Below are 13,657 nucleotides of genomic sequence, written 5' to 3'. Positions count from 1 at the left end.
AGTGAAAATACCACAGCTGAATAGAAAATTTGACTTTCAAATATAAGAATCAAGAGAAGCATGAAAAGGTAAACAAGAAAGAGAAATCATAAGGGACTTACTAAAGTAGAACTGTTATGTTTACATTCCTACATGGAAAGATGATGTAATTCATGACACCTTTCTCAGTATTAGGGGAGATGAAGGGAATATAGCCAGAGGGCACAGGATGAGTTGAATATGAAGGGGTGATATCTAAAAAAATGAAATAAATTTAAGGGGTGAGAGAGGAATATATTGAGAGAGGGAGAAAGGTAGAGGTAGAATGGGGTAAATTATCTCACATAAAAATGGCAAGAAAAAGCAGTTCTATTGGAAGGGAAGTGGGGGCAGGTGAGGGGGAATGAGTGAATCTTGCTCTCATCGGATTCAACTTGAGGAGGGAATAACATGCATACTGAATTGGGTGTCTTACTCCACAGGGAAGTAAGGGGAAGAGGATACAAAAAGGGGGGATGATAGAAGGGAGGGCAGATGGGGGAGGAGGTAAGCAAAAGCAAATGCCTTTGAAAAGGGACAGGGTCAAGGGAGAAAATTAAATAAGGGGGTACAGGATAGGATGGAAGAAAATATAGCTAGCCTTTCACAACATGAGCATTGTAGAAGTGTTTTATGTAATGATACATATGTGATCTATGTTGAATTGCTTGCCTTCCTAGGGAGGGTGGGTGCAAAGGGAAGAGGGGAGAGAATTTGGAACTCAAAGTTTTAAATGTAGATGTTCAAAAAAAAGTTTTTTGCACGCAGCTGGGAAACAAGATATACAGGGAATGCGGCATAGAAATCTATCCTGCCCTACAAGAAAGTAAAGGGAAAGGGGATGGGAAGGGGGAGTAGGGTGAAAAGGGGAAGGCTGACTGGGGAACTAGGCAATCAGAATATATGCCATCTTGGAAATGGGGGGGAGGGTAGAAATGGGGAGAAAATTTGTAACTCAAAATCTTGTGGAAGTCAACGTTGAAAACTAAAATATTAAATAAAATCACCAATACATAAAAAAACTTAAATGTCTAACAATTTAATCACATTCTAAACAGACCACTGAATTCCTAAAGTTATCATCCAATTATCATACAGAAGACCCCTTTACTTCTGCAGTTTTAAAAGACTTTGATGTTACATGAGTAACAACATTTGAGTTAATGCAAACATACAGATTTTAGCCTTTAGGATCTAATTAAGCCTTAATTCAGCTTTTCTTCCCCTATCAGCCTTCACCTTCCCCCCAGGCTGCTTTGGCTGTGATTCCTTATCAGTTCTAAAAGCTGCTGGCTTTTCACAATTCAAATTCTAATCTGGCATTCCAACTTGGCCAGTGGTGGAACCAAATACAATCTTATTCTCCCACTGAAAGCCTGAAGATGGGTGTTCTTTCCCAATGTTCTTTTTCCCTAATTACAGACCTTAGAAATTTCTCACCCCAAACCATGAAACTTTTCTCAAACATACAGGCAAGACATTAGAGAAGACATTTACAAGACAGTGCGCATAAAAAAGCAATTTGGAAACCAATTTAGAATTTGAATTCAGATCAGTCAAAAGAAAACTCAAGATTTCTAATTTACTCTTGACTCTTCTCTCCTTTTTTAAGCCAATTTCAAAAGCATATCCTTCCCAAGAGACCCCTGCAAGATCTCTTCCTTTACCCCAGCACCTATAACATTCTGGAATGTTTCCCAGGGGTCTTCACCCCTGTCCAGGAGAATCCACTCCTTCTGGCACCTTACTTTATTCCCCATTCTACCCTCCTAAAGGGCTTTCTGGGAGAATATCTGTGCCAGGAGAATCCACTCCTTATTTCCCAGGAAAATTCACTTCTTATTTCCGGGAGAATCCATTCCTTATTTCCCAAGGGACTTCACTCCTTATTTCCCAGGGGACTTCACCCCTTATTTCCTTCTTGGCCATTTTAATTAATCTGGTCCTGAGATTCTTAACTGTCTGGGAGCAAAAGTGTGGAAGGACGAGAACCATTTAAAATTAATGGGACGCATCTTTCTCATCCTTCAGCACTTTTTGCTCAAGATGTTTTCAAATCCCAGACGAGCCCCCAACTGTTAGAAACATGCTTACCTTGTTTAGGAATAAACAATCCTCTTTGGAAGGCCAAGAAGGTTTTAATTATATCTTACATTTATTCCTCCTGAATAAATGAGTACGTCCCCTGAACAGAATACAGGATGGTACAAAGGACTCAGATGGACGCCAGTCCTTTTATTGACCACGCCCCCCCCCGCCCCTTGAATCTCCCACCAGGCTCTTTATTGGCCAGATGCAAACCCCTGACTGCCTATGTCAGGCCCTCCTCAAATGGCTTGTTTATGCATGTGTACAAGACTCTAACCTTCTAGCCCGGTCTCTGTTAGATCGAATATGATTAGAAATCAGTCACCTGACTTACATTCTACTAAAACTGGAGGGGAGGGGGAGAGGGACACCTTCAACTCTGTGGAAACAAAACTGCACCCCCCACCCTGTTTCTTACATTACTACCACCAAAAGTACTGTTCTTTCAATCAATTAGTCAGTCACCAAGTATTCATTAAGTACCTACTGTCAGGCACCCTGTTCAGGCTTGGGGATATGTTAAAGAGCTCTTTTGATACTTTATTTTCAGATATTCTGTCCAAAATAGTTTATTTTCTAATGTCCTTTTTCTTTTATGTTTTGTCTTCAGATATTGAGAAAGGTTTATTCGTTTCATACATTCATTTGACAGAATATTGTTACAAATCACAAATTGAAATTTTGATTTTGAAAATTTGATTACTTTGAACCAGGTCAACCACTGAACCCCATTTTAAAATAAATTAACATTATGCTTATGAAAGTTCAGGGGAAATGGGTAATTATGATTTGAAATAGTTACACGTATGTCCTAAAAAGCAAAAAAATATGCCTAAACAAAATAGCTTGATTGACATTATCAGAGAAAGCAACATCTTATCAATTTATTTCTTTCTATATCACTCTTACATATCCTTTTTTGTTATAATCTACTGGCCTCCAATTTAATCTCACTGTTTTCTACAGGAGTCCTTGTACTTCCAGATTCCTGGAAAAAAATGGTCTGTTTTTGTTGCCTCCACTTCCACACTTCTCTTCCCCTGGGAATCTGATTTCCAGCACCACCAGTCTATTGAAACTGTTCTTTCAGGTTATCAGCAATCTCATCAGCTAAATCCTTTCACATTTCCTCAGTCATAATCCTCAACCTTTTTACAGTTTTTTTTTTATGTCAGCCGCTCCCTCCTCTGAGATATTCTGTCACACCTCCTCTAACAGCGTGCCCCTCTATCATCCCCACTCTATCACTTTTTTTCAATCTCTTCTTGTCTGCTGACTCATTCCCTACTGCCTACAAACAAGCTCATGTTTACCTCATCATGAAAAAAACCCTCATTTGATCCTTTCATTTCCACTAACTGTTGTCCTTTATCTCTGCTGCCCTTTATGAAAGCTAAACTCCTCAAAAAGTATGTCTGCTGTAGATGCCTCTACCTTCTCTCCTCCCACACTCTTCTTAACCCCTTACAACCCAATTTCCAACGTTATCATTCCACTGTAACTACTTTCTCTGAAGCTATTATGCCAAGTCCAGGGGTCTTCTCAATCCTCATTCTCCTTCACCTCTGTGCCATCTTGGATACTGTTGATTACTCTCTCCTCCTTAACGCTCTGTTCTCTCTAGGTTTTGGGACACCACTCTTTCCTGGCCCTCGTCCTACACATTTGACCACTTCTTGTCTCCTTTGCTGAATCCTCATCCAGATCACACCCTGTAACCATAGATATCCTTCAGCGTTTTGTGCTGGGCTCTCTCTTCTTCTCCCTCTATACTACTTGACTTGATGATCTCATCAGCTACCATGGATTTAATTACCAACCCTATGCAGATTGAAGAATACTTTTTTTTACTTTATTTTTCCTAGCTTTTTTGTAACTTGATTAATATGGAAATTTTTTTGCATGACTTCACATGTATAATTGATATCATATAGCTTGCCTTCCCAGTGAATGGGGGAGGGATAACTAGGAAGGAAAGATTTACAACTCAGAATTTTTAAAAATTAATATTAAAAATAAAGGTTTTTTTTAAATTACCGTCTCTGTGCTGATGATTCTCAAATCTACCTATCCTGCCCTAAACTCTCTGCTGATGTCCAGTCTCACATCTCTACCTCCCTTTCAGATATCTCTATTTAGATGTCCAGTAGACATCTTAAACTCAATATATTCAAAATGAACTCATTATATTTCCTCCTAAACACTCTCCCCCTCCAACTTTCCCTATTACTGTAGCAGGCAGCACCAGTTCTCCCAGTGATACTGACCTGGCTGTTCGACAAACAAGACACTCCATCTCCTGGGCATTTTCTCTGCCTGTCTCCAATGCTTGGAATGCTCTCCTTTCTCATCTCTGCCTGCTGACTTCCCTGGCTTCCTTTAATTCCAAACTAAAATCTCATCTTGCACAGAAAGCCTTCCTCAACCTCTCTTAATTCTAGTGCCTTCTCTTCGTCAATTATTTTCTATTTATCCTGTATATAACTTTGTATAAATTTGTTTGCATGTTGTCTTACCCGTTAGATTATAAGCTCTTTCAGGACAGGGAATTCTTTTACCTCGTTTTGTATTCCTAGGGCTTAGCACAGAGCCTGGCCTGTAGTAGGTACTTACTCAATGTTTATTGATTGATTGACATTCTGCCCTTCCTTGGCTTTTATGAAATTCGTACCCTGATGGTTCTCCTACCTTGTTTATTCCTGGATCTTTCTATCCCCTGCTTCTTAAGGATAGAATTCCCTAAAAACTCAGTCCTAGGCCCTCTTCTCTTTCTATACTCTTTCCCTTGGTGTTCTCATCAGCTCCCATGGGTTCAGTTATAATCTGTGCACTGATATGTCCGAAACCCATACATCAGGCCTTAATCTCTCTCCCTTGAATTCTAGTCATCCAGCTGCCTACTGTATATTTCCACTTGAATATCCCACCAACATCTCAAACTCATGTTCAAAACAGAACTCATTATCCTGTTCCCCAAATCTAATCCTTCTCCAAACATCTCTATTTCTTTTGAGGTCACTACTATCCTCCTACTCACTCAGGTTCATCAGATTCATTCTTGACTCTTCCCATGCCCTGCCTTCATTTATCGAATCATTTGCTAAGTCTGGTCTGTTTTACCTCAAGATCTCTTCCATTCACATAGTACCACCCTGATTCAGACCCTCACCTCTTAACTGAACTATTATACCAGCATCTTATTTGATCTGCCTACTTCCGGTCTCTCCACTTTCTAATTCATCCTCATACAGCTGTCAAATTAATCTTCCTAAAGCAAAAATCTGATCATTTCATTGCTCTACTCAAAAATGTTCGAGGGCTCTCCATTGCTTCTAGAACAAAATATGTACTCTTCATCTTGGTATTTAAAACCACCCTCAATGTGTTTTCTGTCTACTTTTATAGTATCATGTCATATTACATCCTTTCACCCATTCTGTATTCCAGACAAACTGAATTACTTAGCCGTTCCTTAACTTGACTTTCCATCTTCCCCTTCTTTGCATTTGTGCAGGGCTAGAATGCATAACCTCCACAATTGCCCTTTATCTTCATTCAAGGCTCTGCTCAGTGGCCGCCTCCTTTGTTAAATAAACTCCACTAGCCTCTGTCAGCTAGTTAGAAGACTCTTCAGGTTAGCAGTGACAGAATTGCAGGCTCTTGCTTGGTCTAAGTTCCTTGCCCTGGTTGTACTCATCTGCAGACCCCAGCCCACAGTTGTGGGCTTCTGGAGCTAAATTCATATTCCCAGTCCAGGGACCATTAAGTAGTTGTATGTATCAAATACCAATCAGTCTGCAGGTACTTGTTAAATGCCTATTATTGTGCCAGGTGCTGTGCTAGGGGATAGGGATAAAAATAAAAAGAATTTAATAATCTCTACTCACAATGAGTTTACATTCTGATGGTGAAGAATTAAGTACAAATAAAAATATATGCAGCTTTAAATATAAAGTTGATAAATACAAATACATACAAAGGAGTTAAATACAAGGTAGTTTGACAGGGAACGCACTAGTACTTGGGGGAATAGTGGAGAGAGAGAGTCCTGGAGGGGGAATAATGTCCAGTGAGGCTAGACAAATGAGCTGCCGTCAGATTGTACAGAGTTATAAAAGTTAAACAGAGGAGTTTATATTTGATACCAAAGACAATTGGAAGCCACCACAGTTGGTTGAATGGAGAGATCACACAATCAGATTTGTGTTTAAAGAAAAATTATTTTTGCAGCAGTGTGTAGAATAAACTAAAGTGGTGAAAGATTTGAGATGGAGAACCCAATCAGGAGCCTATTGCAAAAATCTAGACAAGAGGGGATGAAAGTCACACTAGCTGCCCCTTATTTCTGTTCTGGTTCTTCCCCTGAATAGAGATCTAAAATATCCCCTGCAAAGATGCAACCCAACTCCAAGGTCACGTCTGTTCAGCTGCAGACTGGCTCATGTTCCTGTTCCTTGCAAGGTATATAGCTTCAGACTTGGTCTGTTGCTGGGTCCATTGCCACTCCATTCCTTGTCCTGGTATGCAGCCCTGGAAGCCTCAGTCCTGATCCTATCTTGAAGGCTCTGCAGAAGACTTCCAGGATGGACCCTCTCCTCAGTGTCCACAGGCCTCTGGCTTTCTCCCTGTAATGGTGTAGGTTGGAAAAATGACTTACTGTGGTTTTTTCTTGAATTTTTTTCATCATTACTTGTTCTAGTGCTCTTCCTTGATCTTTACTGGAGTAGTTGTGGGAAAGAATGAAGATCTCCTGATTTTTTGTATTCTGCCATCTTTGCTGATCTTCTCTATGTACTATTAAGATTTGGTCTTCATTCTAAAAAATATATGACTAAAAATGGAATTTTCTTACTTGTAGAAGAGCTATAGTTAGTCCTTCAAATGAATAGCTGAAATATCTAGCCAAAATTTGTAATGCCATTGCTGTTCCTTTAATAACTTACTTGAGGCAAGTAGGAGAGTTTTGTTTCACTGTGTGCCTAGTTAGAAATAGCTAATTGTGGCATCAAAATAGAATAACTATATGATATGATTTAATTCTGTAGCAGATATTAAGAATTTTTCACCCATTTAGGGGAATTTTTTCACCTAACCAAAGAGACTAAACAACCTATTATTTACTTTATGTGCTAATTTTATGCCTTATTTATTACACCTTGGACTTTTAAATAGTCCTTCCCACTCTCTTTTAAAATGTAATTTCATAGCTTTTATATTGTTTTAACCTGGACCTGTGATTTTATCAATTTGGAGCTCTTCCATTTATAAATTCCCTACATTCTATGATCTGTAGTCTTAAAGAATTGTTTCGTCTTGATAGGTTTAGTGACTTGCCTGTAGTCATACAGCTGGTATTAGAGGTGGGATTCAAAACCAAGTCTCTCTGATTCTGAGATAGGCCTTCTTTATATTATGCCACATTCTTTTTTTATCTTTAAAGTATATAATAATGCATTTGTATTATATTCATTAGTCCATGAATCATCTAGAGAAAATGTTTTATGCCCGTAATGCTATAGAGGGGCAAAGCCTATATGTGTGTGCATGTAAAAAAAAAATATATATATATATATATATGTATATACACACACACATACACATACATATATATATATATATGTATATATGAGAGAGAGAGAGAGAGAGAGAGAGAGAGAGAGAGAGAGAGAGAGAGAGAGAGCCTGTGTTGCATCTTAAAAGAAAATGGGATGTCATATGTGAAGAATAAAAGAAGTCCAATTTGGCTGGATCTAGAGTCCTGGAGGGGGAATAATATCCAAAGAGGCTGGACAAATAAGTTGAGATCAGATTTCATAGAGCTGTAAAATTAAGCAGAGGATATATAATGTGTGTATATATGTGTGTGTGTGTGTGTGTGTGTGTGTGTGTGTGTGTGTATATATATACATACATATATGAGTGTGTGTGTACATTTGTGTGTATGTATATATAAATATAGGCTTTGTCCCTTTTATAGCATTAAGGACCATAAAGAATTTTCTCTATATGAAAGGCTTTAATGATTCTTTTCTAGTATCAGAAGAGTTGTACGTGAGAATGATTCTGACTGCCGCCTTCTTCTTTACTACCTATTACATTCCTGCTAACCCCTTAATTTTGATTCTTGATTTCCTTCCATTTAAGAAACCTGGTACCTCATGTTTAAACATGTTTTTAAGTAAAATCTTTCAAGGTCTAATTCAATTATAAAATATCTTACACTAATGTTTGTTTTCTTAAGGAAATATCTAATTTAATCATCTACTGTGGATGCTGCATTTTAATAGCAAATATTTATCTACAGGAGAATATTAAAAAGTGAACCTCCATATCCCCAAGAAATGAGTGCTTTAGCTAAAGATATAATTCAGCATCTCTTGATGAAAGATCCTAAGAAAAGATTGGGTTGTGGCCCACGAGATGCAGATGAAATCAAAGAGCATCCCTTCTTTCAGGTGAAATGAATTCAGTTAATATTTATTGGGTCCACTGTGTGTATAATACTATGCTTTATAAAATGATTGTCCATAATCCTTCCCCTGAGTTATTGTTTATTGTTATTTTTGTTATTTATTTTGATTTTCTTTTAAGGACACTACTATCTTTATAAATCATGTAAAAGTATGATGCTGTTGGACTGCATTGGTTGAATTAATTGAATCCAGAAATTCATTTCTGTTTATACATTCTAAATGGAAAAGGGTTTTATATTTTTATGTCACCTTCATTTTATGAGATGTTGCTGTCACTTTATCAACTTCTTTGCAAGTAAATTTTTATTTTACAAAGAGGCTCAAAATGCTATGGTGTTTTGCTTTTTTCTAGAAAAGATCTCTTAGCTGATTCAGAATCTACATATTTCTTGGTGCTTTATCTGTAGTAGTATAGGATTGTTTTTCACTTTTGATAGTGGTTTTTACCTATGATTTTTTAAGATTAATAACTGCCTTTAGCCACACGTTTAGTTATTTTGATCAGTATTGTCCAGAAAATTTGGGAATCAGTCTTGGGGTTTTTTTTACTCTTTTGATTATGAAATTGACAGGACAAATCTATCAAACTTAGTATCCCTCTAAATATGCAGCATTGTTAGCCTCTATGCTTTCAAAGCACTAATATCATAGTAATGAAGAGAGAGCTAGGTGGTACAGTAGATAGAGTGCTGGGCTGAAGTCAGAGAGACTTATCTTCATGCATTCAAATCTGGCCTCAGACACTTATACTAGTTTTGTGACCATGGACAAGTCACTTAACCCTATTTGCTTCAGTTTCTTCATCTGTAAAATGAGCTGAAGAAGGAAATGGCAAGCCACTCCAGTATCTTTGCCAAGAACATTCCGAATGGGGTCATGAAGAGTCACACATGACTGAAACACCTGAACAACAACAATGAAGTAGGATCTGACAATAAATTTAATCCAAAGTCACTATCAACTTCTTGGGGTTTTTTTCTCTCTAAGAAAAACCTTTGTATGACATTTACCCAGAAGACATGAAAAAAATCATTGAAACCAAGAAAATTTGGGGTATTAAAAAAAGCAATTATCATTTTCCAGCATCCAAAATAAATGCCTTGACTAAGAGTAAGGATTCTCTATTCAAAAGAAAACACGTTCTATAAATTAATTTCGGTATGCATCACACACTTAAAGAAATTAAGTACAAGCTTGACATTACCATTAGGATTACAAAAATAAAGTTAAAATGTGATTCTTAGAATAAACTTTGGATAGCTGATATCAAAATTTTCAAAAGTTATTTTAAGGACTAAGTTTTAAAGATAGACCTATGTTCTATGATGAATTTCTGAGCACTTTAAAAATAAAGTGAATTTCTCAGGATATAACTGCAACCTCTACAATGTCATGTACATGGAAAGATCAGTATTTAAACTAACAATACCACCTCTCTTTTCAAAGATAAAATTTAGCAGTTTGGCTTAAAAATTAACCTCAGTCAGTAAAATTCATAGAATTTCAAAATTGGAAGATGTCTCAGTAGCCTTCTAGTCCAACTCATATCTGAAAAAGGATTGATTTCCTCTTTGACATTCTTAATAATTAGATATTCAGGCTTTGAAGATTTCTTATGAAGAAGGGCAGTTAGTGCATCCTGAACTATAGTGTCATAGATTTAGAGCTAGAAAAGATCTCAGAGGCCATCAAGTCCAAACTCCTCCTTTTACAAATGAGAAAACTGAGAGTGAGATAAATGATTTAAGTGACTTGCCCAGTATGACTCAGCCTGAGTGAGGTGTTTGAGACAGGATTTGAACTCAGGTCTTCATAACTGCAGGGGCAGCTAGATGACTCAGTGGATAGAGCACTAGCCTTGGATTCAGGAAGACCTGAGTTCAAATCCAGCCTAATACGCTTACTAGCTTTATGACCCTGGACAAGTCACTTAATTTCTGTTTGCCTGGTCCATTGGAGAAGAACATGGCAAATCACTCCAATATCCTTGCCAAGAAAACTTGATGGATACAGTTGGCATGCCATGGTCCACAGAGTCATGAAGAGTCAGGCACGATTGAACAACAACAAAAACTTTTCGACACCAAACCCACTCAGTCTTTCCGTGGCACTGCCTGAGCTCCTAAGCACCTCCTGCTTCTGTGTAAATAATTGTTAAGAAGCTTTACCTCACTACTGATCATACCCCTTGTATATCTTTTCTTCCCCAAACTAAACATCCCCATATCCCTCAATTGGTCCTGAACTTAAAATCCAGGTTGCCCCTCTGGGTGCTCTCCAAGGCTCCAAGGGATGATTCATTTTGAATGGAAACCATTACTGTGTCAGTGAAAATAGCACTGAACTGGAAGGCTACACCTACTATATAGCCAGTTGACCTGGACAAGTCACTTTCTTCTCTAGATTTTAAGATCATAATTTATAGAATCGAAGGGCTTGGACTAGAATGATCTTTAAGGTCCCTTCAGATTTGAAAATTCTATGATCAAATTTATTCCCACTTCTTCCACAAGAGGGCATAAGGAAAACACTTTGTATTAACTGATTAAATTTAATAGAGCAATGTATAGGATTATATAGGTTCATGAGTTTTTTTATTCCTCTCCATGCTATTAATTTCTGTCACATAGTCACTATTGGTCGCTAGTCACTGCCTCACACTATATACCCAGAATCATTGAAAAAGAGATTCTGAAATAAACATTTAGGGTAATATATTATGACTATGGGTTTGTTAGGTTTTTTAAAATTTTAAAACACTAATTTGTTAAAATACTAGGAAGGACAATAAATAAGAAGGAAAGATGTCAGTTTATAACTTTAATCTAGTGCTACCAAATATGTTTTATAATCACGGTAAATATTGCTATGGAAAATAGAATTAAGGGGAATCGAGAAAAATTTGAATGAGGTTTTTTCTATTATCATATTTTTAGTATTTAGAAACTCCTATTAAACCCTCTATAGGAGCATACAATTTTTCCTCCTCCAAATACCTCTTTCTTCCCAAACAACCTAAGTCAGGTGATTAGAAAACTACTCAAAGAAGAGGAATAGGATCAGAGAATATACATTCAATTCTAAAAAGGAAAGAAGTGGGTGGTGGGGAGGAGGGATGTGGGTTGAGGATTAAGAGGAGGGGAGAACTCTGTGCCTATTGGGAATGAATAATGAAATTAGGGGCAAGAAGAGGATTTTTCACCACTCTAATTGTGTCAGAAAAGAACAATTAATAGCAACTGGTCTGCCTCTTTGGGGAAAATTTTAAATTTTTATATTTTTGTTTTAGCCTGCTACCTTTTCAAGAAACTTCTGGGTGAAAGATTTTTTTTTTCCCTTTTTTGTTTGGCTATAAACTAGGATATTGCAGTGCCCCCTGGAGGATACCACAGTATTCTTTATGACCTTTCAAAAGTAGCATTCTGAATGACAGCTGTGATTTGCATTTTTTTGAAAAAGTCACAAAATTAAACTCTTAGTCCAGTTAGTTGAAATCTAGTGATTCTGTTCAAAATCGTTTTTCTCTTATTGTCTTATTTTGTTAATTGCTACTTATTTTAATTTTATTTCTTGCTACAGAAAATAAATTGGGATGATTTAGCTGCCAAAAAAGTGCCAGCACCATTTAAACCAGTAATCCGAGATGAGTTAGATGTCAGTAATTTTGCAGAAGAGTTTACAGAAATGGATCCCACATATTCTCCTGCAGCTCTGCCTCAGAGCTCAGAGAGGCTATTTCAGGTAATCTTAAAAAGCCTATCTCTCTAAATACATTTATATATTCAATGTACATATGTTTAGAAAATAGATTATTAGTTTTTCCTATCATTACATTGTTTTAACAGTCTTTTAAGAAAATCTTCTTTAAATGTTTCATAACTTAGTGCGAGGGGATGTTGTAAGGCTACAGCTATCAATTCCATTTGCTAGATGTTATAGTTTATTAAACAAAAGGTATTTTAAGAGTTTATTATTCTTTACAACTTGACTATTGTGAAAATATGTTTAATGTGAAGGTGTATGTAGAACCTATATTGGATTACATGCCGTGTTGGGTGGGGAGTGGGGAGGAGAAGAAGGGGGAGAAAATTTGGAACTCAAAAACTTGTGGAACTGAATGTTATAAACTAAAAATAAATAAATTTAAAAGGAAAAAACGAGTTTATTATTGCTATATAAGAGGCAGCATGGTATAGTAAATAGAGAGCCTACTTTGGAGTCAAGAAGACCTGGATTGAAGTCCTACTTCTGACACTTAGAGTCTGTGACCCTCAGTAATCCATTTAAGTTCTCTCTATCCCCAGACAACTCTGTAAATTGATGGTAAAGGGCTAATCTACATTGGCAGAGACTGTTCTACCAGTTTTCTACCAGATTTCATTGATGAAATCACAGGTCCAGCCAAAAAAGAAAAAAAGTTTGATATACAAAAGGAACTTATTTATTTGTAGTTTACATGATAGCTTTTATTTCTCAAAACTTTTTATAGAAAATGGGCTGAATTATTTTACTTCTGTACAGAATGAAATGTTGATCATTACAATTGTTGGTTTCATTTCTTATGTTGTTCAACAATTAATCTTAATTGCTTTCCACTTGTTAAGCATTTAAAAAAAGATTTTGCAATTTAAAAAGGATCTCAAGTATACTTTGAGATTTGATATTCTAATAGGCTTTATTTCTTTAAATCACGGATTACAAATTCAAATACAAATAAATATATTAGTAATCTTATCTGGGATTAAGCATTATTGCTCTATTGATGTGTCATTGAATTGGTACACTATATTATGTTTGTAAATTGCATGAAACTTTGATTTTAAATTTAATTGGGCTAAGGTAATCCAGTAATAGGATCAAGCGTTCTCACAAATTGTAAACTTTATGGTGAAAACCACTTTTCCAGTTTAAAATAGCACTTGTTCTAATATCAACTCAGCTTGTTTTTAATACCCTATCTGTATGTTTCTTTGGAATCTCGCCACTTTGAAATGTGTGCTTTTGTCACCAATGAAAAAGAACAGAAGTTAGGAATTGTTTTTTTTTTTTTATTTTGAGATGACAAAGAAAATATTTTT

The 13,657-nt window shown here is 36.5% G+C and overlaps 1 protein-coding gene across 1 annotated transcript in view; it reads left to right on the top strand.

The window, feature by feature from the left end:
• Positions 1-13,657, top strand: part of RPS6KA5 (ribosomal protein S6 kinase A5) — a 207,503-nt gene that overhangs the window by 144,049 nt on the left and 49,797 nt on the right. Inside the window, exons 8-9 of the mRNA XM_036735228.1 lie at positions 8,411-8,561; positions 12,159-12,320. Coding sequence (XP_036591123.1) covers positions 8,411-8,561; positions 12,159-12,320 — 313 coding nt within the window. The remainder of the gene's footprint in view (positions 1-8,410; positions 8,562-12,158; positions 12,321-13,657) is intronic.

This window comes from Trichosurus vulpecula, chromosome 8, assembly GCF_011100635.1.
Source record: "Trichosurus vulpecula isolate mTriVul1 chromosome 8, mTriVul1.pri, whole genome shotgun sequence".
Classification (NCBI taxonomy): Eukaryota; Metazoa; Chordata; class Mammalia; order Diprotodontia; family Phalangeridae; genus Trichosurus; species Trichosurus vulpecula.
This window is presented reverse-complemented; position numbering and strand designations above follow the sequence as displayed.